This window comes from Mastomys coucha, unplaced genomic scaffold (assembly GCF_008632895.1).
Source record: "Mastomys coucha isolate ucsf_1 unplaced genomic scaffold, UCSF_Mcou_1 pScaffold5, whole genome shotgun sequence".
Taxonomy (NCBI): domain Eukaryota; kingdom Metazoa; phylum Chordata; class Mammalia; order Rodentia; family Muridae; genus Mastomys; species Mastomys coucha.
Genome location: NW_022196911.1, coordinates 24,285,305 through 24,309,121, shown reverse-complemented (window position 1 = coordinate 24,309,121; position 23,817 = coordinate 24,285,305). Strand labels below are relative to the sequence as shown.

Genomic DNA, 23,817 nt, shown 5'->3' with positions numbered 1-23,817 from the left:
TTTTTTTTTTTTTTTTTATTTTACTTTTTTGGGAGAAGGCCTATGTAACCTAGTCCAGCCTTGAACTTCAAGCAGTCTTCCTTCCCCAGGCTCTGAGGGCCACGTGACCACGTCCAGTTCCAGCCAGTCAGCCTATACCTGCTCCCCTTTCCTCTTCCCAAGGCCCTGAGGGCTGCTGATCCGTCTGTTTCCATGGAGACATTGTCTTGTCCTAGATGCTTCACATACATGGGCTCACATATGGGCCTCTGTGGTTGGCTTTCACCAAACATCCATGTTGTGGCCTGTGTCAGTGCTTTTTTGGTTTTCAGAATGTTGCCTTGTGTGCATGGCCCACTGCAGCCTGTCGATGGGCACAGGTTGTTCATCCCAGTCGGCGCCTTTGCTGTGTTGTATGGAGGTGTGCAGACACGTTTCCTTTGCAGTGTGCTTAGGAGGAATTGCTGAGTCATGTGAAGTCTGTGTTTACTGTCTGAGGAGTTCTCACAGTTTGTGAACTTTTCTTTCAGTGTATTCATGTGTGTGTCCATGCGTGTGTTTGTGTGTGTGAGTATAGACACACTCTTGCCACAATGTGCACTTGGCAGTTAGAAAGCAGCATCAGGTGTCAGTCCTCATTGCCCACCTTATTCAAGAGACTCTGTTTACCACTGACTACTCCAGGCTAGCAGACCTAGGAGCGTATAGGGATTCTCCTGTCTCTGCCTCCAACCTCCCTGTGGGAGTGCTGGAGTATAAATAGGAGCTATCACGTCCTGTTGTGCGTGGGTTCTGGGGATCCAAATGCTGGTCCTTCTTACACTTGTGTAAGAAGTCCTTTGCCACTCCATGTCCAACCCCCCTTTTAAAGGTAGGACCTGCACTGGCTGGACTGGCTCTGAACTCTTGGTGCTGTTGTCCGAGGCCTGCAGTCTTACAGTCGGCTTGCTGGGCTGCTGCGCACTCAGGCTGCGCGGCTTCCCACACTCACTAGCCTCGGATGCGTTCTGGCTTCTCCATGGGAGAGTATGTAGTTCTTCATAGCCACAGCATGTTTGAGTTTTGCCATTTTTTTTCCTCTTGTTGAAGGGAACGATCTTGCCAAGGCTATTCTGAATTCCTGATCTTCCTCCTCCAGGTGATGCACACTATGATGCCTACCGCCTAGCATGAAGATTTGTTTCTTTCCTTTTCTTTGCTTTTGTGTGTATTGATTCAGGGTCTCACTTATTGATACAGGTTGGCCTGGAAATTTCTTTGTAGTCAAGGCTGTCTCTCTCTTGGGTGCTAGGATTACTAGTGTGGGCCACTATCTTGCCACAGTGTTTTGGCTTTTTAGTTTAAAAAAAAATTGTATTTATTTTATGTGTGTGCTCACACATGCACATTTATGTGGGTGTCAGAGGACAGACAACTTATGGGAGTTGATTTTCTTCTTTTGTTCTGTGTATCCCAGGAATTAAACTCAGGTCACCAGGCTTGGTGACATGCCTTTAGCTACAAAGCTGACTCTCCCGCCGTTTTTGAGTGACAGGGTCTCTGTGCCTCTCTGGGTCCTAGAGCTCACTCTGTAGACCAGGCTGACCTCAAACTCAGATATCTGCCTGCTTCTGCCTCTGCAGTGTTAGGATTAAAGTCATGTTGCAGTTCAGCCTGGCCTACTTCTGGAGATCCTACAGCCTCTACCTTACAAGGTTACGTCATCAGCCACCACACCCAACTGGCATCTAAATTGTCAGTGGCATAAGGATGCTCGATAATTCCTTGGATCTTCTTGGGCTTTCATCCAAAAGAGCTCAATGTGCTTTGCTTCCCTGCTCTGTTGAAAGGAGCGGTTACTATGTGCCACGTGGTCTGGGAAGAGTGAGAGAGGAATTTCTTTTTTTTTTTGAGACAGGATTTCTCTGTGTAGCCCTGGCAGTCCTGAAACTCACTCTGTAGACCAGGCTGGCCTTGAACTCAGAAATCCACCTGCCTCTGCCTCCCAAGTGCTGGGATTAAAGGCTTGCGCCACCACTGCCCGGCGAGAGAGGAATTTCTTAAGGTGTTTCTTGTCCTACCTTAGAAGTCTAGTTGTGAGACCAAGTTCCTGGCTATAGGCTGAGCTATGCTGTATTGGAGGCAAAGTCTTGGCCTGGTCATTTCCTTACAATAGAAATGGCATGGTTCTCCCTGGTTCAACCCCACGGAGGGTTAGATTCTCTGCCAACAGTAGCTGTCTGAGGCCCCATATGTTCTTTCCCAAATTGCCTATCATGGGTATGGTTTGTGTTAAATGTGTCACCTCACATCATCTAGGGCAGGACTTTGGATGGTGTGTTCTGAGACTAGGAAAATGAGTTACATCAGTGGTCTTTCAAAGAGCAGTAGAGTCAGTGGTACACACCTTTAATCCCAGCACTTTGAAGGAAGAAGCAGTTGGGTTCAAGGCCAGAGAATGCAGAGAATTCCAGGCCAGAAAGGAAAATAGAACAACCAAAATCCAAAACAAAACAATCAAAGCTAGTAGAACTGAGTTAACAGTGCCCACTACTCACCTCCAAGGCTCAGGGGCCATGACAGCCCCTCTGGCAACATGGGTCCTTTCTCCTTGGCTTGCCTGTCACCTGCCGGGGAGGATTAGAGCCTTGTTGGGATGGTGTGGGGCTGGGAGGAAGGGTAGGTGCTCCCAGTTCACCCTTTCAATGGGATGATGACCTTGCAGCCTGTTTGCCCCACCCCGCTATCTCTGTTGACCTCCTTAGTTTTGGAGGACTAAAAACCCCTTTATGGCACATGAATAGTGGTCACCCTTTATGGCACATAGAGAGTGGGTCACTACTGTGCAGTGCTCATTGGGTGTGTTTCCTGATGCCCTGCTGGTAAGATGGTCACATAGTGAGATGGCTCCTTGACTGAGGGTATAGAGTATGACAGCTGCTGCTGGATAGTCTTTGGAAAGGATGCTGTTTCCTCTGACCTGGGTCAGGTGCCATCTCTCTGGCTGGTGTCATAGAATTGATGCATTCTTTCTCTGCAGACCAAGCTATATACCTTGCCTGCCAGCCACGCCACTCGAGTGTATGAGACCCTCATTAGCCACATCCAGCTCCATTACAAACACGGTTACTCCCTGCCCATTGCTAGCAGCATCCGGCTGCAGGTAAGACGGCCAGGCAGGTGACCACTCCTTGGGGGCCCAGCATGCTGCCCTAGGCTTGATGGATGTACAACAGTAGGAGGTCTAGGAAGGGTCCCGTGCAGGCACGTTCCTCCTCCACATCTGCTGCGTCTGTTTTGCCAAGGACCTCTTTCCTCTAGGCTTGGCATGTGATCCCAGTGCTCCTGGTGCTGAAGAGTCTTCAGTAACCTGAAGCATGGGCTCCCTTGGATATAGCTGGAAGGGAGAGGGAAGGGTGTGGCTGGACAGGGCTCGGCAGCTGCTGACAGCTGGTCACCCTGATACCTCTGCTGAGGAGAGGTCACTAAGAAAGAAGCCCTGAGGACTCCAGGCTCAGTGGATAACTTGCTCTTTAGGGATCCCAGCCTAGTCTGTCACTGTAGGGAAACCATGGGGTTCTGAGAATATTTTGCTGTTTGATGTCAGTGGCTGTATATTGCTACCTGGGAACGAGACAGCTACTAGGGAGAAGTCTCCTTCTGTGTAGGACACTAGCTTAGAAGTTCAGGCTTCATTGTCTTTAAAGGGCTAAGTGATTAGGATTTCTCTACTTGCCCTGGAGTCAGGCTCCTGGCCTGACTGAATGGCCACTTTTCTCCCTGGCAGGCCTTTGACTTCCTGCTGCTACTGCGGGCTGACTCGCTGCATCGACTGGGCCTGCCCAACAAGGATGGGGTCGTGAGATTCAGCCCTTACTGCCTCTGTGACTGCATGTATGTGTGGCAGGCCCTCCATTGGGCTCCAGGGTGGACTGGTGATTAGATGAAGCTGGGTGTTGTCTGTCCTACTCGGGGGTTTTTCGTGGAAGAGGAACTGTCCAGAAGGGATGCCAGTGGAAGCTGGGGCCAGGCAGGACTGGGTCATTGTAACTTGTACAGTGTGCTGCTGCCTCAGTTTGTCCATCTGCTTCCACAGGGAACTGGATAGGGCCTCGGAGAAGAAAGCCAGTGGGCCCCTTTCACCTCCAACTGGGCCCCCTAGCCCTGTGCCTATGGGCCCTGCTGTGCGGCTTGGCCACTTACCCTACTCCCTGCTCTTCCGTGTCCTCTTGCAGTGTTTGAAGCAGGTGAGATGGGCCTGCTTAGGTTCTGTTAGGGCAGACTGAGCTGTCCCTACCCTAAGTGTATCAAATTCTTGAAACAAACCTAATTTTTCACCCTTGTATGAGTGAAGTTTTACAACAGGACTTAGATATATAGCCAGATAACAGTACCGTAGAGCAGCATGCAGCTCATGGGGAGAGCACAGGTGGACACTCCTGTCTCAGGGGCGTCTATCAGGTAAGTCTGAAGTCAGGCCTGACAAATAGGGAAGGGTCCAGAGACAGGAGTCACCAAAGCCTAGAAGTGGGTGGTATGGTTTTGTGCAATGGGAGGTGCTAAAGATGCCAGGCAAGAGACCAGGGCAGTGAGACAGCGGGGACACTGGAGGGAGTGGAAGGCCCAGATTCCCCGAGATGCTGGAGTTGGCAGGTTGTCTCCTAGGAGTGTCTAGGCCTTCTGTCACAGTGTTGATGGGTTTAGGATTGCTTATGGCTTGGCTCTAAGACTGGGCTATCCCTGACTCGTGTCCTGTCTGTGGCTATGGCCTTGGGCTGTCATTGGCTCTCTGCAGAGGTCTTGGCTTATAGATCGTTGTGTGCTTTCTTGCACCCTTAGCTATGACTTAGCTTTCTGCCAGTCTCATTCTTGTAGACGCTTAGCTGGTATAGAAGTTGTTTTGGGGGTGTTGGGAACCCCCTTGCTGAGGAAGGCCGTCATTGGGCCCTCACTAGGCGGGTGAGGGACAACAGAGCCAGTTTGGGTAGCTGTAAAGTTGTACTAAGAGGATGGAGGAAGCGTTGGCTCTCTGCTGGGTCTCCACCCAGTCTGGCCTCTGGACCACAGCTACCACTGTCGCAGGCACTGTCAGTGTCCAAGGCTGCCTTGAGCAGTGGCTGCTGGTGCACTTGAGGGACAGAGGTCAAGGCTCTGTACATACCTGTGGCAAAGGAGCCATCCAAGCTGTGTAGTAGCTTCAACTATGCTTGGAGCCTTCTGTTACCAAGGTCTAGAGAGTCCTGCCTCCATCGTCACATCTCTCCTGTAGGAGACGGACTGGAAGGTGCTGAAGCTGGTGCTCAGCAAGCTGCCTGAGTCGCTGCGCTACAAAGTCCTCATTTTCACCTCCCCCTGCAATGTTGACCAGCTGTCTTCTGCCCTCTGCTCCATGGTAATTGCCCACCACAGCCCAGGCCAGCTCCAGTGGGCTATAGTATAGGCTTTCTCCTCCATATAGGGTGTTCCTCACAGGCACTTATACTATTTAGCTGGGGTCCTGTGTCTTTCAGAATAAGCCTTGACACCAGGCCATACTCCTGGGGCTAATAGAAGCAAGAGGCTATACTGCCCAAAATGCCCCCTAGGGATCCCATCCCATCCCATCCCATCCCATCCCATCCCATCCCATCCCAGATATGAACATTGGAGGTCTCTAGTCAAGGATATTGTCTTAGGTTTCTATTGCTGTGAAGAGACACAATATCCATGGCAACTCTGATAAAGGCAAACGCTTCATTGGGGCTGGCTTACAGCTCAGAGGTTTAGTCCATTACTGTCGTGGTGGGCAGCATGCAGGCAGACATGATGCTGGAGAGGTAGCTGAGAGTTCCACATCTGGATCTGCAGGCAGCAGGAAGAGACAAGTGAGCCACTTAACTTCCCCCCCAGTGACATACTTCCTCCAGTAAGGCCCCACCTACTCTAACAAGGCCACACCTCCAGTAGTGCCATTCTCTGAGTCGATGGGGCCACTTTCATTCAGACCACAGACATGTTACTGAGTAATATCCCCTAGACTTAACTAGGGCACCTGGGATTGTACTTCTGCTACATTGTTACAACTTGAGGGTTTTCTCAGCGAGACCTCTGCCTGGAAGGCTCCTGGGCTTCCCTAGCACACTCTGGCTGCCTGAGCAATCATGCGGTGGAGCAGAGCTTTCAGGGCTGTGTCTTATATGTTAGCTTTCAGCCCCAAAGACCCTTGAGCGGCTCCGAGGTACCCCAGAAGGCTTCTCGAGAACTGATCTGCACTTGGCTGTGGTTCCTGTGCTAACAGCATTAATATCTTATCACAACTACTTGGACAAGACCAGGCAGGTGAGAGATGGGCAGAGGGACAGTGGGACAAAGGGGCACTCAGTGAGCTGGCTGCTAGGCCAGAGTGAAGTCAGTTGGCTTTGTTCCATGCTGTAGGCCATTCCCTGTCAGCCAGCCAGGGAGTGCTGGCAACTGAAACGCAGGCTCTACAGAAGTTGTCAGTTCTCTGCAGGCTCTGGGCTTTGAGATTGACCTTTGGATGTGCCATTGCCCACTTCTCAGCAGGACCTCCCCATTGAGAAGCACTTCTTGAACTCTTTCTGTTAGGTTTGGAGACCAGTGACCAGACCAGCTTTAAGAAGTGTGGCTGTTGGTCAGGACCCCTGGTTGTCACTTCCTTTATCAGAGTCACATAGTGCTCACTTCCTGCCCTGTGCTGCCATCCTCCCTGTGTCCCCTAGATTCTACTATGTCTCCATGACAAAATGGAGCTGTTGCTAAGGTCAGGAGCCTGCTCACAGTCTGGCAGGCAGGAGAGGACTAGGCACAGGCCTGTCTTCCCTGTGGCCAGGCTCTTGATTGCAGCACCGTTGGGAACTGATGCTGAGGCTCCAGGCATAGGCCTATTGTGAATGGAATGCCCCTGCATACTGGGGTGTGCTCCACGATCCCCACTGGCATTATCCCCAGCTAGCTCAGAAGGCTCTCTGACTCTAAAATGTTTCTGGGGGTTGGCTCCAGTCTGTGGCCTGAAATGTCATTTTACTGTTGTCCTCATAGAGGACCTAGGAGGGACTTGCTACAGCAGTTGGTGCCTCCCCTGGTGGCTAGTTCTTTGGAAGGCCCGGAGTGGTGGGGTTGTGAGCCCAGGACATCTAGTTTCATCATATTGGCCATAGAGTGAGGTACCACCTGTGAAGCTGGGCTCACTTAAGCATTGAGGGGCATTTCTAAGACTTGCTCCATTCTCCTTCAAGAGTCATCTCAAAGTAGGCAAAAGAAAGAAGGAAGGCCTGGGGAAGTGCCTGGTATACCAGAGCAGCTTGGCCCTCCTGGGCAAGGGTTGGGGGACCTTGCCAGCTGATGGCAGGCAGACCCATTATATCGTGTATTCTTCCCTCAGCGTGAGATGGTTTACTGCCTAGAACAAGGCCTTATCTACCGCTGTGCCAGCCAGTGCGTGGTGGCCTTGGCCATCTGCAGTGTGGAGATGCCCGACATCATCATCAAGGCACTCCCTGTCCTGGTCGTGAAGCTGACACACATTTCTGCCACAGCCAGCATGGCCATCCCGCTCCTGGAGTTCCTGTCTAGTGAGTGTGTGTGGCTCTGATTGCAGAGCCTGCACATGTGTATCTGTGGGGCTGACCTTTGAGTGTAAGCCTGTACCTGTGAGCAAGTCCCTGTGACTTCTCCAGCCTCCTGACATGCAGTTGGCCTCCCTGGAGGACGTGGGTCTTGCCTCTCCTGCCAGCTCTCCTGGTGCTTTGCTGCCTGGTCTCTGCTAGTCCATTCCTTTTCTTTCTTCTCCTAAGCCTGCCTACCATCTCTGCCCATGCCTAGACTGGCTCTTTTTTAGCCTTCTTTCTGCTCCATGAACACATGGATTTTGCCAATTTTACTTTCTTTGTCCCTCCCTTGTCAGAAGTTCAGGACATTGTACTGGTCCCCTTTTCCTACCTCCTTGTGTATCTGGAACATAGACTGGGATCTTGAGATACTAGACAGCTGGGTCAGCACTTGGTGGGAATGGCCAGAGTGAAAAGGTGCTGCTTTTGTGGCCAGAAACTTTGTTTTGCTTTGCTTATTACCCTGTAAAGATTCTCAAAATGTTTGCAGCTCATGGATCGTACAGCTGCAGGCCATAAGCTAGGCTTGGTCTGCGAACCATAGGTTGCTTGTCCCTGAAACGGGGAGCTGAGACCTAGATTTCAAAGGTTAAGTTTAGCTGGCTGTGGGTAGCCACCCTGACTTTGGAGAATGCAGCTGTGGCCTGGGCTCCCCTGATGGCTGTCCTTGTGTCACAGCTTTGGCCAGGCTGCCCCATCTCTACAGGAACTTTGCTGCAGAGCAGTATGCCAGTGTGTTTGCCATCTCCTTGCCGTACACCAATCCCTCCAAGTAAGTCTGCTTGCCCCAGCCTGCCCAAAGCCATGGCCCGGTCCCAGCCTTTTGGAGTACAGTGGGCTCCAAGCTTAAGAGGCTCTTAAGCCTCGTGATGGTTTCCCCTGATGCCAAGAAGGAGACCAGAGTTTCTGTCTCTTCCACCAGGTTTAACCAGTACATTGTGTGTCTGGCCCATCATGTCATAGCCATGTGGTTCATTAGGTGCCGACTGCCCTTTCGGAAGGATTTTGTCCCTTATATCACTAAGGTTAGTCCAAGGGCCATGGAGGGGTGGGAAACAGTTGGGGCTCCGACCTAGGAGCTGGCTGTGCTGAGCTGGCTACTGGGCTCAACATGAGGTAGGCATGGGAAGAGAACTGCAGATTTGGTTTCCCGTAGTCCCTCTCACAGCTTGTGTCTTCACCCCTACTCCAGGGTCTGCGTTCCAATGTCCTCCTGTCTTTTGATGATACCCCTGAGAAGGACAGTTTCAGAGCAAGGAGCACCAGTCTTAATGAGAGACCCAAAAGGTTCGGGGACTGCTGGGGATATATACCTGATGTTAAGTGGGGTGGGACCCTGGGCTGTGACGTGTGATTAGTGATCTAGGCCAGTGAACATGGGACTAGGGATAAAGGGGTGTCATGGTACATGGTGACCTGAGGCTCAGATGCCCCTGGGCGGGGCCTAAACGGCTGCTGGTGCTTCCCTTTTGCTAGATTGGCTTATAGCGTCCAGCCCTGTGGAGCCTGTGCCAGCATCTTGGCCTCTCTGGGCCAGGATTACATACAGGGCTGGGCCTCACTGCGCTGGAACACAAGTAAAAGACGGCAGCTAAGACTTGGGCCTGGCCAGGGACAGCCCAGAGACATCTCCTTGGTTCCATGGTCTCTGATTAGCCCAGCCTTTAGCCAGAGCCACCCCTCTTCCTCCAGAGCTTGCTCATCAGGGACACGCTCTTCACCATCACAGCTGCTTGTGCCAAACCTGAAAGCAGAGCTGTGCTGGTCCTCATTGTTCCGTTTGCACCTCATTGCCCTGCCGCCCTGCCTGCCCCGCTTCCTGCGGGCTGTCTCAGCTCTCCTTGGGTGGGATACGGCACTTTCCAGTGCAGCCTGTACTCAAGCCTCATGGCTGGGGCTGAAGAATGTCAGTTTGACCATCCTTGGCCAGAGCCACCTCCTCTCAAGGGCTTTGGGCCCCTCAGAGGCTTGCGTTAAGAAGTGGCCCTTTTCCACAGTGAGTTCCAGGGCCTGGCCTCAAGGCCTCTCTATGGGGTAAGCAGGGCCCTCTGGTCTGCCTAGCCTGGAATCTGCCGTGCCGGGCGATCCACACATTTAATTTGCACTAATGTCTTTTGTTTTGGTGTCATGCGTGAAACCTTACATTTTTTCTCAGTCGCATTTACAAGCTGTATTTTTATGCATTTTTGTTTTCTGTTTCTTCCCCTGCTCACTGTCCTTTGGCATGGTTCTGTTGTTCATCTCACCCGCGGGACCTCTCCATCTTGACCCTGTGACCTGGGACCTTTCCTCCCTCCAATGGCTTGTTCTCCCATTCCTGGGAGCTGGGCTCTCTGGGGCTTGGGGCTTCCTTCCTCGCCCGGTAGTTTGAGGATAGCCAGAGCCCCCAAACAAGGCCTGAATAACTCTCCACCTGTGAAAGAATTCAAAGAGAGCTGTGCAGCCGAGGCCTTCCGGTGCCGCAGCATCAGTGTATCTGAACATGTGGTCCGCAGGTAGTGGGGCTGTGTCGGGTGGGGGGAACGGACCTGGAGCTTGGCCCCGTGAGCACCCGGGTGGTGGTGCATGGGGCTGCATGCATGACCTCCTCGCCTGCTGGCAGCTCTCCCTGACAAGAGCTGGAGGACAACCTGGCCCCAGCCTAGCAGAGCCTGGTGGCAAAGGGTGGGAAGGTTGCATTCTGTCCAAGCCCTGTCCAAGCGCAGTTGGCTGCACAGCCTCCTCAGAGATCATCCTCCAAGCCCTGACCAGAGCTAGAGTAGCTGCTGAGAAAATTGGGAGGCAGTGTCAGCTCCTCAGGTTGGTAACACAAAGGCAAGGCTAAGAGCTGTGCAGATCCAAATGGCTTCTGTGCAGGTGGCAGACACACACTACCCAAAGTTTGGCGTCACATTCTGTAGGGCAGGTTTTCTTCTTGGGCTTCATTCTAAGTGGAACTAGAGGCTTTTGTATAGGGATCTGGGGTGTAGGCCAGCCTGGAGGGGTGGAGGGTGCTGGGCCCCAGAGGTAGGTGCTAGCATTTTTCTGTGAATTGTGTCTGTCTAGTGATAGGGCATCTTTCCCTCACCTTCCAGCCCTTCGTGGGTGTGGCTTCAGTCACCCTGAGATCTAGCCCCTTGCTAGTGCCTGCCTTGAGTTTCCACCTCAGTGTGGCTTCTGAGAGCTGGGGACAGTGAGGTACTCAGTAGTACCCCCATCACTTCTTTCTTTCTGGCAGACTCCTTACAACCAAAGTGTGTCTAAAGAGCTATGACATTCACGTCAGAATCAAAGCTACAAAAGGCCTTCCTCTGGTTTCTGGGGCATGAGTGGAACTTGACCAGTCACCTCAGTTCACTTAGCCCCTAAAGCTCAGCCACTCCCTGTCCTTGCTAGGAGGTGGCCCTGTGGGCAGAATGCAATCTTGCTCTGTCCTCCTGTGGTCTCTGAAGTCTGCATGACTTAAGCTGTGGGCTGCAGCCATGGCTAACTCCGATGTGCTTTGGGGAGAGGGATGTTCTGTCTCAGTAGTCTCTCAGCTGTGCTCCAGACAGCGGGGCTTTGCTGTGAGGCCCCTGCCTCCCTTCCTCTCTGGGATGACATGGTCCACAGGGCTGTGAGGTTGTAGCTCCATTAGCCACTGTGCCCTGGGCCTGCTGGGCTTTCTGAGCAAGGCCATCTTGGTCGTGCATGTATTGAGCTTTGGCTCCTGGTGGTAGGTGACTCAGCACGGTCCTTCCCTTAGCCCTGACCTCTAACCCAGGCATGGTTTCCCCCTCTAGCAGAATACAGACATCCCTTACCAGCGCCAGCCTGGGGTCTGCGGATGAGAACTCCATGGCCCAGGCTGATGACAACTTGAAGAATCTCCACTTGGAGCTCACAGAAACATGTCTGGACATGATGGCCCGATATGTGTTCTCCAATTTCACTGCAGTCCCCAAGAGGTGTGAGGACCTACAGGACGGGGGCACTGCGGGTGGACGGGGAAGCTGTCCACTTGTTCCTCTGTGGCTGAACTGGATGCCCAACATGGCAGCTGCTCTGGGCTCCTGAGGTCCTGCTGGCCTTCAGGAGCTGGGATTCACTGTCTGGAGTTCCCTTTGACCCTGCACATACAAGCAAGAGGTGGACACTCTTATTCTTTTAGGTCCCCTGTGGGAGAGTTCCTCCTGGCAGGGGGTAGGACCAAAACCTGGCTGGTTGGAAATAAGCTTGTCACTGTGACAACAAGTGTGGGAACTGGTACACGGTCGTTGCTGGGTCTGGACTCCGGGGACCTTCAGGGTGGCTCAGAGTCAAGGTGACTGTCCCTCTCTTCTGTGTAGACTGTGCTGCTAGAAACCCTGGGGGACCATGGTTGACTCTGTATGGACACTTCTGTCCTTAGCTCTGATCCTGGCACACATGTGAGGCAGACAAAGGAGGCACCGGCCAAACTGGAGTCCCAGGCTGGGCAGCAGGTGTCCCGTGGGGCTCGGGACCGGGTCCGCTCCATGTCAGGTAAGGCTCTACCCAAGCCATCTCCTGACATGTGCCCATTATCCCCCAGCTACCTCTCAGTTTGCCCCAGTGTGCAACAGAGCTGAAGGGCTGTTGGCTGGCTTTATGACTGGCTACTTCCTGATGGCTCTTGGATATGGTCCTTGTGGCATACTTGTCTCAGTCTGTGTATAGAGGCATGGTACCTCTGCTCATCAGTGGAGTGAGGCTCCTGCAGCTGAAGAGCCTGGAAGCTGGCTCACCCAGAGCGCTCTCTGTTAGGATTGATGAGTTGTGGGGTCAGTGGGTGAGCATCGGTGCTCTTTGCCGTTCTCTGCGAAAGATGGCTCCACTCTTCCTCTTCTTCCTCCTCTTCCTCCTTATTTCTTTTTCTTCTTTCTCTTCTTCCTCCTTCCTTTTCCTGTTTTGTTTTCTTTCTTGTTTGTTTGGTTTTTTTTTCAAGACAGGGTTTCTCTGTATAGCCCTGGTTGTCTTAGAATTTGCTTTGTAGACCAACCTGGCCTCGAACTTGAAAAGATCCACTTGCCTTTGCCTCTCTAGTGCTGGAATTAAAGATGTGTGCATACTGCCTGTTTTGTGTGTGTGTGTGTGTGTGTGTGTGTGTGTGTGTGTGTGTGATTTATTTAATTTTATTTATGTACATTCGAGTTCTGTCTACATGTATGTCTGTGTGAGGGTGTCAGATCTCTTGGAACTGGAATTACATATAATTGTAAATTGCCATGTGGGTGCTAGGAATTGAACCTGGGTCCTCTGGAAGAGCATCCAATGCTCTTAAGCACTGAGCCATCTCTCTGAGGCTGCCAGTCTTGAAGGGCCAAAACCTAGGGGCTGGGGCTGTCCTGTTCCAGCTTTCTTTGGCATGGTTGGAGTCTGTGTCTAAGGATCTGCTCTGTGCTGGAGACTTTACTGGGCAAGTGGTCACCTGTTCTAAACCCCTTGTTTTTAGGGGGCCATGGCCTTCGAGTTGGTGCCCTGGATACTTCAGCTCCCTACACTCCAGGTGGCCCTGCTTCACTGGGACCACAAACGGCACCAGCAGCAAAGCCTGAGAAGCCTTCTGCAGGAACCCAGCTTCCCACAGCAGAGAAGACGAATCTGGCAGCCTATGTGCCTTTGCTGACCCAGGGCTGGGCAGAAATCTTAGTCCGCAGGCCCACAGGTACTAAGAAAGTAGGCAGCCTGGAGAGTGTACAGTGGCCTTCTTCAGGCTGTAGACCCAGAGCAACAAACACAGGGGCATTGAGACATTCACTCTGAGGCTGGTCTTCAGAGGTATGTGGTAGCTGAGGCACTTGCAAAAGTGCCAGACAGGGCAGCTTGCTCTTCAGACATTTAGTCCCCCAGTGTAGAAGCCCAGATGAGACTCAATATGGGCAGGGCGGATTCCTTCTGAGCCCTGTCCTGAGCTAGCAAATGGCTTTTTTCTCTCTTTGTCCTCATGCTTGAGCCCAAATCCTTTATTATGTGCACACCAGGCATTAGATGGGACCGCCCTACTTGTAATCTCATTTGACCATGTTAACTTCTTTACCATTTCCACAGTCACTTTCTGAGGCCCTTTCTGAGCTTAGCATATGAACTTAGTCTGCAGCAGAGGCATGCCAGTCACCAGGAGGGGCTTAACAAAGACCCTAAGCCCAGGAACAGTCGTGAGTGCCATAGGGATGTGGTACAAGAAGGCCCTGGGCTGCCAGACTGTCTCAGGAGCAGAGCTCTGCCCTGATGTGTGTCTGAGCCTGGCCTCCCTTGGCCTCAGTCGAGTGCTCCTCTAGAGCCACACAGGGTGTGAATGGGTATAGACTATTGGAGATAGTGCTAAGAGTGGGGTGTGAGTGGGGGGCGTGGCCTGAGGCTTAGGTACCACCCACCCCCAGGAAACACCAGCTGGCTGATGAGCTTGGAGAACCCGCTCAGCCCCTTCTCCTCAGACATCAACAACATGCCCCTGCAAGAGCTATCCAATGCCCTTATGGCTGCTGAACGCTTCAAGGAGCACCGGGACACAGCCCTGTACAAGTCATTGTCAGTGCCAGCGGCTGGCACCGCCAAGCCTCCTACTCTCCCACGCTCTAATACAGGTGAGCCCAGAGCATGGGCAGTGCCGAGCTCAGATGCCTGGTCTGACGGCAACACGGCTTCTTCCACTGAGGCCTCTCGTGTGTAGTTTTCAGGGTGTTTGGGGGAGATACAAGTGTTCTAGTCCCTAAAGTTTAGGAGCGGGCTCATGCCTGCTGAAGAAACTCTCTTCCTTGGAGACTGGTACCTGCTGCCACCATCAGGATGCTGCTGAAGTTGGCAGTGTCTGGGTGGAGCTCTCTGGAGCCTTTGGCAGCACTTCCATGATTGGCTTGGCCTAGGGTGAGGAGGCACTGTGGGCAGCTGAGCATACCCCGGGCCTGGGGTGGGATGCCTGAGCCTACCTGCCTGGTGCACCCAGCCTGCCCACCCTGCCCAGCTAGGCCCGTGGTCATATGTGGCCATAGATGGTACTTGGAGGCTGAAGACATCCATATGTCAGCAGCTGGCCAGCAATAACCTCCCAAAGGCTGTGCATGCTGTTTGGAGAGCTGGGAGCCCTGTGTGCCGGCCCTGGCCGCCGCTGGCCCTCCCCTCTCTCCTCTCCAGGCCCGGGGCTATGCCTGTCCTCTCTGCTCGGCCTTGTGCAGTCTCTGCCGCTGACGAGGCTACTCGCGTGGTTACCTTGCAGTGGCTTCTTTCTCCTCCCTGTACCAGTCCAGCTGCCAAGGACAGCTGCACAGGAGCGTTTCCTGGGCAGGTATTGGCCATCCCTGTGAGGAAACCATGTGGTCTGTAGAGCACCACTCTGCCTCATAGACCCTGTTCTCCTTGCCCCTCATCTGCTCACCCTTCCATGGCTGGCTGAGCCTCTCATCGTCCTTGGGGAACAGGGCCCTGGCTGACATGAGGACATCTTGTGTAGGATACCTGTGCTTGGTCCATGGGAACCCTTTGACACATGTCCTGAGCTGAGCTCTGCTTGTGAGCTGTCTGTGGCCTCAGGCTGATGGGTTGGGTAGGTCTCCTTTTTCCTGTGGGTGGCAGCCTGGCCCTAGGGCTCAAGTGAGCCCTTTTCCTGGCTACTGAGGATCTGATTGTTTTGTGCATCTCCTTTCATCATAGCTGGTCGAGGACCTTGATGACAAGGCCTCTAGCTCTGCCATTGGCTTTCGAAGGTTGCCCTAGCAGATTCTCTCATGTTTACAGGAGCCAGTTTTGGAAGGGCACTGTATACATAGCTGCTAGAGTATGGGCAGGAGGTGTCAGTCAGGCTGCATTGACCCTTGATTGCTTTTTACCCATACCCTGGCATGTGGTGCCTAGGGACTTCAGCCCTTCCCTCAAGTACCAGACTTGAAGCTTCTGTTCTCAGAGTGGGCTACAAGTCTGCATATGGGAACATCCTGTCAGCTTCTTTCCCAGGTCCAAAGCCCTGGAGAAACAAGGCCTCTTTCCTTAGTCTCGGAGTTGGCTTCAGACCCTGTACCCCTCCCACACTGGAGCCCTTCTTGAGTGGGGATTCTTACCCTGCTCTCCACCTGCCTTGCTAGTGATGCAGGGGTGGGTAGAGCTGCTGCACACTGGCCTGCTGGAGGTCTTGGAGCCAGGGCTTCCCAGGCCTGCAGAGTCCATCTCAGGCTACACCAGTGGTAGGCACAGGCAGAGGGTGGAAAGCTCTGCAGGGTGCTGCCCTTCCAGCAGGGAGAAGCTGGTTCTGAGGTCACATGAACATCCGCCCTACCCAGCACACAGCGAGCAGCCCTGTCTGTGTCCTCCCAGACTCGGCTGTGGTCCTTGAGGAGGGAAGTTCAGGAGAGACACAGGTGCCAGTGGAGCCCCCAGAACTAGAGGACTTCGAGGCGGCGCTAGGTCCAGATAGGCACTATCAGCGGCCTGACACCTACAGCCGGGTGAGTGTCATGGGAAGCCATGGGGAAAGGTGGGGCAGGCTGCAGCATCTGTCTCAGACCTCCTGGCTCTGCACTAACTTGCTGTGTGAACTGGATAGGTCTTTCCCCCATGTCGCTTCTGCTGCCACCATCTGGGTCTCTCACCCTCTATCTTGGAGGCTTTTATTGTGGGCCTTTTTCAGTTTGTCAGAAGGGATGGCAGGCACTACCAGAGGACTGGAGGGGGAGTTAGAGGACCTGGTGCTTAAATGCCTTCTAACAGCATTTCTTCCAAATTGTCTTTGCAGTCATCCTCAGCATCTAGCCAGGAAGAAAAGTCCCACTTGGAGGAGCTGGCTGCAGGGGGTATCCCCATTGAGCGGGCCATCTCCTCTGAGGGGGCTCGGCCTGCTGTGGACCTCTCCTTCCAACCCTCTCAGCCTTTGAGCAAGTCTAGCTCTTCTCCTGAGTTGCAGACCTTACAGGACATCCTTGGAGATCTAGGGGACAAGACTGATATTGGACGGCTGAGTCCTGAGGCTAAGTTCCGGTCCCAGTCAGGGATCCTGGATGGGGAAGCAGCTATCTGGTCAGCTCCAGGCGGAGAGAGCCGTATCACAGTCCCATCTGAAGGTCCCCTGCCTTCCAGTTGTCCCCGCTCCCCCAATGGCCTCCGGCCCCGAGGCTATACCATCTCTGATTCTGCTCCGTCACGAAGGGGGAAGAGGGTAGAAAGGGATAACTTCAAGAGCAGAGCTGCGGCCTCCAGTGCTGAAAAGGTGCCAGGCATCAACCCTAGGTGGGCACAAATCCCAGGTTGCTACCAACTCCAGGGGATACACTTTCTTCTTGGCTGGAGCTCCCAGACACTGCATGGGAGAACAGGCAGACATGGATTGTGTCTTCCCTGTGGCTGGTGGGAGCCGTAAGGAGGGAGGGTCCTCCACCCTGGACCTGCCCTGACCAGTGTTTTCTCTGCAGCTTTGTGTTCCTCCAGCTCTACCATTCACCCTTTTTTGGTGATGAGTCCAATAAGCCCATCCTGTTGCCCAATGAGGTAGGCTGGCCTTCTCTCTGCCACAGGAGGGGTGGGGTCACAGATGATCTAGCCCCTCATGGCAGCAGGCTGTGTTCTACTTGGGTAGAGACAGTCATCCTGAGGATTGGTGCTATGTAGGCTCTCTGGGTTGGTGGCTGGCGGCAGGGTAGTCTCTGCCCTGAACTCACATAGGCTCTGTGTGCCTACAGTCCTTTGAGCGGTCAGTGCAGCTCCTTGACCAGATCCCATCCTATGACACTCACAAGATTGCTGTCCTGTATGTGGGAGAAGGCCAGGTAAGGCCCTGGGGTCAGCATAGGACTATTGGGTCTCATCAGTGGGTCTGGGTCTCTCCCACCTCAGAGTTCAGTCTCTGAGTCTTTGATACTCTGCAGTACTGGGAGCTTGTTGAGTCCTGAGCCAGCAGCACAGCCATGAGGTGACAGGCCAATGTGTTGGTATGCAGAGCTGTGAGGACTGTGAGGTGCATGCATGCCATAGCAGGGATCTGAGGTCCCAGCGTGGGCCACTGAGTGTAGCTAAGTGGCAGGACAGACGCCCATCATGGACAATGAGCCATACTTTTCTTTTGTGTGAGGTAGGGACCCTGGACTACTTTGAGCCACCATTAATGCCAGCATTTTGAAAAGTATCCCCCTGCTATGTAGAACCTTAATGTAATTAGGTGATCACTATCCAAGTGAGAGGAACAGGCTAGGGTTTGGTTGTAGGGTCACTGAGCAGTGCTAGGGTTCTGGGTATGTTGGTTTTTGCCAGCTGAATGTGTAGGGGTAGAGAAGGGAGGGAGGCCAGGTCTATATACCCATTAAATGTAGACTGCACAGCTGTAAGCATGAAAGTACCAAGTGGGAGATAGCTTTTTGTCAGTGCAAGTCTGCCAGACGAGTGTGAGCTGGTGCTATTCTCATCCCCTGGATTTTTCCACAGAGCAGCAGTGAGCTGGCCATCCTATCCAATGAGCATGGCTCTTATAGGTACACAGAGTTTCTGACAGGCCTGGGTCGGCTTATTGAGCTCAAGGACTGCCAACCAGACAAGGTGTACTTAGGTGGACTGGATGTGTGTGGCGAGGATGGACAGTTCACCTACTGCTGGCATGATGACATCATGCAAGGTGTGTACTGCGCTAGGTAGGCCTGCTTCCAAGCCCTGCCTATGGAAAAACAGGAAATTTGAGGGATACAGAGGTCTGAGCCTAGGCCCTTAAGTCCAGCATGTGGTGTCTTGTCCTGGCACCCAGTCCAGTGTCACCCACCCTACAGCTGTTTTCCACATTGCCACCCTGATGCCCACCAAGGATGTAGACAAGCATCGTTGTGACAAGAAACGGCACCTGGGCAATGACTTTGTTTCTATCATCTACAATGATTCTGGTGAGGACTTCAAGCTGGGCACCATCAAGGTGAGTGAGATCTCCATGTGCTGGGTGCCTGGGCAATGGCTGGGCTCTGCTACTCCCATCACTAGACTCAGCAGCAACCCAAGCCATCTACAGAAATGCCTGCCAATGTATCTTGAAGTAGCCTTGAGTGTCTTGGGAGGGTACACTTTAGGGAGCCCCATGCACTGGGACAGGCTATCAGAGACACAGGAGACATGGTCACAAAACCTTTCTTCATATATATATGAATAGCCTCAGCTCTGTCTCGTGTATAGTCTGTGTATGTAGGTTGGGAGTACTTTGAGTGCCAGGCAGCCTGCAAGGAAAGGTGTATGTTTTACGCTAAACACATAAATCTGCATTAGGGCCCAGATGCAGAGTAGGTTGTTTAGCCAGAGATGTCAAAGGCGGGTGGCCAAATGCTGCCTTATTGAGATGATAAACCTCAACACAGCCATGCAGCAGGATGGCCTTCAGTGCATGCTCATGCCCGGTGGCTTTCTTCTTGTCTGGGCAGGGCCAGTTCAACTTTGTCCATGTGATCATCACACCGCTGGACTACAAATGTAACCTATTGACCCTACAGTGCAGGAAAGGTGAGGTCCAGGCTGGGCAGGGTGGCACTTTTGGCTTGAGTCAGGTATGAGCAATGTGTCTCCACAGACATGGAGGGCCTTGTGGATACCAGTGTGGCCAAGATTGTGTCTGACCGCAACCTGTCCTTTGTGGCCCGACAGATGGCCCTGCATGCAAACGTGAGTGGTGGCTTCAGCCTGGGGAGATGGTTGTGTGGGTGCTCCGTGATGGAGTTCACTGTCACCATCCTGCTCTGTCGCCTCCAGATGGCCTCACAGGTACACCACAGCCGATCCAACCCCACTGACATCTATCCTTCCAAGTGGATCGCAAGACTCCGCCACATTAAGCGTCTCCGCCAGCGGGTATGGAAGACAGGGCTTCAGAGATGGGATGTCTGAAACCGGTTGAGCAGAACTTCCGGGCTCACTACCAAAGCTTTCTCTCTCTAGATCCGTGAAGAAGTGCACTATTCAAACCCAAGCTTGCCTCTGATGCACCCTCCAGCCCACACCAAAGTCCCAGCTCAAGCCCCTACTGAGACTACACCCACCTACGAGACAGGCCAGCGGAAACGCCTCATTTCCTCCGTGGATGACTTCACAGAGTTTGTGTGAAGCCACCAGACCTATGACTAGAGTCCTGTGGCCGGCTACGCAGCTGGCCCTTCCCTGTCCAGTAACACTACCTGACTGTACTCTTACATGAAATAAACTGCCCATGCCCACCTGGCCGTGGAGTTCAGAGAGCAGCACAGACAGCAGTCAGACAGCTTCTTTATTTGACTTTGTCTGTTTGGGGTTGGGGCAGAGTCCAGGCTAGAGCTGCAGCTGAGCCCACAGAAGCAGGCAGGTGCCATCACATGCAGTCTCTTCCCCCGCCATGGGGCCAGCCCCGTTGGTGGGCTTGTCCAATAACTTCTTGGCATCTTTCATCCCATAGTAGTCCTGCCCTCGCTCAGATCTGAAACCAGCAGACCTGCGTGCTGCCTGGCCCCCAGATAAGGGAAGAAAACCAGGCCATGGTGGCCCCAATTGCTGTCCAGCACCTGCCCAAGGCCAGACTCGGATCCAATAATAGCTGCAGCTTCCCCTGCACCCCTACCCTGGGTAACAGTGGACCCATTTTCAGCCCAAGTAGAAAATACTGACATACAAAAATATATACATTTTAACCCCATATAAATTATTGATGGTGGACATAGAAAGCGGATGGTAGCTAGAGGGCAAGTATGCTGCAGAAACAAGAGAGGTAATAACTTAGGGGACGGATAAAGGAGAAGTATAGCTTAGCCCTGCCTCCAGCTTAGATTTTTAGCAAGAGGAGATGGCCACCTAGGGGTAGAGCTGGGCACAGCCCGCTGAACCTGAGGACTCGGGGGAAATAAGTTAGCATCTTGGAGGCTGGGTACTCACTTGGTCCAATACTGCTGTGTCCTCCTGTGGGGAGGGGACCCTGGGTCCTGGCTGACCACACAGCCTTTTTAAAGTGCTGAAGCCCCATAAGTGGACAGGTAAGGAAGGCAGCAATACCTGTACCCAAAAGAACTGGCATGCAGCCATGCTGCCTGGCCCAACCTAGAGGGCAGCAGAAGGTAATACTGAGTAGTGCCCACGCTGGCTCTGAGAGTCCAGTGTGAAGCTCCAGGCATTCCCAAGGAAGGGAATGGCCAAGACCCCTAGGGCCTAAGTGCTGCTCGGGTGGACTTTGTTATTCGGCCACAGAGACACCCTGCTGGGACCTATAGTCTGATCTAGCCCCTGACTGGTCCGAGAAAGGTGGCTGGGCAAAGCTGGCTGAGAGCCTGGGAAGCAGCCAAGGGGTGGAGAGGAAGGAGGTCCGCTGTGCCCGTGGCCTCGAAGGCTCTGGAGTTGTTGCTCCAGCTGGTAGACGTCCTCTGTGGCCTGGTTGAGTCGGTCAAATTGGACAAGCAGGCTTTCAAACACAGCATGTAGGCGTGAGGGCTCTGGTTCCAGTCTCAGTGCTGAGCGACTTAAGCCAGCATTCAGCCCATCTGGCTGGCTGGATGAGGTGGAGGGATGTGAGGCTTCTGAGCCTGCGCTGGGTGGAGGCACTACTGGGGATGACTTGGAGCCCCTGGATGAGCGGGAAGGCAGTGGATCCATTCCTTCAAAGCGGACTTTGTGGCGGAACTGGGGGCGGCACAGGGGCTCGGTCAGTCCGGCTGCACCCTGGGCTCGCGAGACCCAGGGTGTGTCCCTCTCCCCCCCACTGGGCCGTACCCACCTCCTTGACTTTGCTGAAGCCCATCCAGAGCCGAAGCCTACGCAGGAAAAGCTCCACCATCTCATAGTCCTGGGGCTCCCATGCTGGGCGGTAGAGCTCCCCACGCAAGGCATGGTACCGCCAACGCAGGAGGACAGCCCCTAACCTCAGGGCACCCCACACTCGCAGAGCCCAGAGCCCCACACACAGCAGAGGGGTCAGGTACCAGGACTCAGAAGGGCACAGAGTGGGGACCCTTGCCCCAGGGCACAGCACCAGGAAGGCTCGGGCCATGTTGTAGAGAGTATCAGCACCAGAGGAAATAAGCTATGGAAGAGACACAGATGAAGGCATACCCCAGGTGAGGCCCTTCCCTGGGACATCCCAGAACCACCACCTACCAGGATGGCCATTTGTGCATAGGCCACGCCAAGCAGCACCAGGCCCAATGTGGCTCCCATGAGCTCTGGCAGGGCCCGACACAATGTCTTGCCAAAAACAGACCACTGGCGCACAAACCGCAGCTGCTGGGCAGCCTGTAGATAGGAGGCAATTTGTCAGCTTTCACCAGGTCATGGGAATCTATTATCCTAGTCATGCACCAGGCCGCACCTTTGACCCTCACCTTGACCAGAAGCAGGAAGAGTAGTGAAGCTGCCAGTCCTTGGGCCACAGAGCCCAGCTGAGCAACTTGGTCGAAGCTAGTGAAGTGGTGTGGATGGTCATGCACGAAATGGGTCCACTGGCGATCAGCAATGCCCAACTGGGCCAGGCGTACCAACCCTGTAGCTGCTGTCAGTATCACCAGTAGCCACCGTGCCCAGGCATCAGGCCTTGCTGTGCGTGCACACCCATCTCTGCGCCAGGTATGCACCTCGGCCACGAAAAAGTATAGGGCAAATAGCAGTAAGCACACCTGGTTGGGAGTGGGGAAGGTTGAGGAGGTGCATGAAAGGTGTTGTCAAGTGTTCAGATTCCTGGGGGGCACAATCAGGATCCTAAGGAGAGATATCAAGTGGAAGGGCATACCGAGGTGAACAGTGGCAGAGACAGGCCGGTGCTGAGTCGCCGTAATGCAAATGGGCGGACACTGAAGGCAGCCAGTGCATGGCCGGCCACAGGGAATTCGAGGCGCAGTGTAACAGCAGCATGAAGCCCCACAGCAGGGCTGTAACGGGTGAGTTCTACGAACACTGCACGGCTCCTGCATGGAGGGTGCTGTCAGCATGAGGGGCCGTGTGTACAGGAGCATGGGAAGCAGCTACAGTATAGTTACACAGGAGACATGGGAGGGAGAAAGGGAGGGAGGGGCACAGAGGATCAGGGCTAGGCATGGGGACAGGTGGCTACAAGTGAGGCTCAGAGCCTGCCAAGGGAGCACCTAGTTTCCCCGCTCATTTCCCCACTCAGCACCCACCTGCTGTCAAGCCAGTTGTGCAGCTGCAGGAAACCCAGTCGTGCACGGCTCTCTTCCAGACTCAGTCCTAACTCCTGTATGTAGCCCCCACTGTCATATACTGCACAGTACCCCCAGTACCAGGCTCTGTGGAGACAGGGCAGGGTTGGAAACTCCCCAGTCCTGAGAGCACCTGATAGGCATGCCTCCAAGGGAGCCAGAAGATCCTCTGAGAACTTCACCCAGGTGGGACCCTAGGCTCTTGTTCTACTTACCCCAGCAGGTCTGGTGCAGAGTAGGCCCATGTCTCAGAGCCATTTTGCACCACACTCTGCCAACCAATGCCATAGTCACTGGTGCTCAAGCTTCCTGCAGCTGAACACATGTGCTCCGAGCTAGAAGGGTCTGGGCAGGATGCTAGAAAGCAGAGGGCCAGGACTCAGGACACACCCAATGGTGACTCACTGTTCAACTGAGCTGAGCTCCTGAGCTGTGACCTACCCAAATCTCCTAGCCACCCATGAAACAAACATTATAATGTTATAAAAAAGCAACAGAAGAAAACTATTGAGGTCATACATACATACAGTTAAGCAGAGTTCAAATAGCTCAGCTGCAGGTTGCTAAGGAAGCAGCTTGGTGATAAAAGAAAGCATGGACCACCATCCCCAGCTTACCTTCCTGCAGCCGCACCTGCCGTAGCCGTGGAGGCCCTAGCTCAGGGCTAGACTGGTTCCCATGGACATAGGGCAAAAGTACATGTGACATCCATGGCCAGAACTCATCAGACCTGCCAACAATAGCCAATCACTGAGATCAAGGCTGTCAGGGTCCAGAAAGTGCTGCTGTAGCAGCCGGAAAGGATACTGCTGGCCCCATGTTCCCTACTCCTGGACTGCTGGCATCTGGGGGCACATGATTCTATTCTGGAACTGTGCTGTGTACCACAGACAACTAAGCAGTGCTCCAACTCCCTACCCACTGGGCATCCCAGCACGTCTCTGACTCTGACCACCAAGCAGTATCTAGATCAGGAGTATCCAGTCTTTATGCTTCTTTGGACCACACTTGGGTCTCCATTAAACAGGTTCATTTTGTATGAATATGACATGCTGTTGTCTATAAAGGTCATGCTTGAGAGCTCTACAACTGAGTTATAAAAACAAACAGAAATAAACAAAAATAACAAAAAACATAAAACATCTCATGCTTTAAATAGA

General features: G+C 53.4%; 2 protein-coding genes across 24 annotated transcripts in view; one reads left to right on the top strand and one right to left on the bottom strand.

The window, feature by feature from the left end:
• The window catches only part of Tsc2 (TSC complex subunit 2), a 35,209-nt gene extending 15,476 nt beyond the window's left edge, over positions 1-19,733 (top strand). For 3 of the 13 annotated variants that reach the window (XM_031353863.1, XM_031353860.1, XM_031353861.1), the window contains exons 17-42: positions 2,999-3,121; positions 3,746-3,852; positions 4,055-4,205; positions 5,228-5,350; positions 6,142-6,276; positions 7,340-7,529; positions 8,244-8,337; positions 8,488-8,590; positions 8,758-8,852; positions 9,932-10,060; positions 11,327-11,491; positions 11,695-11,847; positions 11,935-12,047; positions 12,997-13,209; positions 13,925-14,128; positions 14,758-14,826; positions 15,849-15,979; positions 16,267-16,757; positions 16,940-17,015; positions 17,207-17,293; positions 17,946-18,132; positions 18,281-18,420; positions 18,917-18,995; positions 19,063-19,154; positions 19,242-19,340; positions 19,428-19,721. In XM_031353863.1, coding sequence (XP_031209723.1) covers positions 2,999-3,121; positions 3,746-3,852; positions 4,055-4,205; positions 5,228-5,350; positions 6,142-6,276; positions 7,340-7,529; positions 8,244-8,337; positions 8,488-8,590; positions 8,758-8,852; positions 9,932-10,060; positions 11,327-11,491; positions 11,695-11,847; positions 11,935-12,047; positions 12,997-13,209; positions 13,925-14,128; positions 14,758-14,826; positions 15,849-15,979; positions 16,267-16,757; positions 16,940-17,015; positions 17,207-17,293; positions 17,946-18,132; positions 18,281-18,420; positions 18,917-18,995; positions 19,063-19,154; positions 19,242-19,340; positions 19,428-19,592 — 3,714 coding nt within the window. In that variant the 3' untranslated portion in view covers positions 19,593-19,721. Of the gene's footprint in view, positions 1-2,998; positions 3,122-3,745; positions 3,853-4,054; positions 4,206-5,227; positions 5,351-6,141; positions 6,277-7,339; positions 7,530-8,243; positions 8,338-8,487; positions 8,591-8,757; positions 8,853-9,931; positions 10,061-11,326; positions 11,492-11,694; positions 11,848-11,934; positions 12,048-12,996; positions 13,210-13,924; positions 14,129-14,757; positions 14,827-15,848; positions 15,980-16,266; positions 16,758-16,939; positions 17,016-17,206; positions 17,294-17,945; positions 18,133-18,280; positions 18,421-18,916; positions 18,996-19,062; positions 19,155-19,241; positions 19,341-19,427 lie in introns of those variants that run through there. The other 10 variants (XM_031353865.1, XM_031353864.1, XM_031353871.1 and 7 more) reach the window with 8 other exon arrangements.
• Position 19,734: 1 nt separating this feature from the next.
• The window catches only part of Pkd1 (polycystin 1, transient receptor potential channel interacting), a 48,322-nt gene continuing 44,239 nt past the window's right edge, over positions 19,735-23,817 (bottom strand). For 8 of the 11 annotated variants that reach the window (XM_031353849.1, XM_031353850.1, XM_031353856.1 and 5 more), the window contains 8 exons: positions 23,275-23,387; positions 22,873-23,014; positions 22,619-22,744; positions 22,231-22,405; positions 21,827-22,117; positions 21,603-21,737; positions 21,223-21,528; positions 19,737-21,128 (listed from right to left, as the gene is read on the bottom strand). In XM_031353849.1, coding sequence (XP_031209709.1) covers positions 20,661-21,128; positions 21,223-21,528; positions 21,603-21,737; positions 21,827-22,117; positions 22,231-22,405; positions 22,619-22,744; positions 22,873-23,014; positions 23,275-23,387 — 1,756 coding nt within the window. In that variant the 3' untranslated portion in view covers positions 19,737-20,660. Of the gene's footprint in view, positions 21,129-21,222; positions 21,529-21,602; positions 21,738-21,826; positions 22,200-22,230; positions 22,463-22,618; positions 22,745-22,872; positions 23,015-23,274; positions 23,388-23,817 lie in introns of those variants that run through there. The other 3 variants (XM_031353853.1, XM_031353859.1, XM_031353858.1) reach the window with 3 other exon arrangements.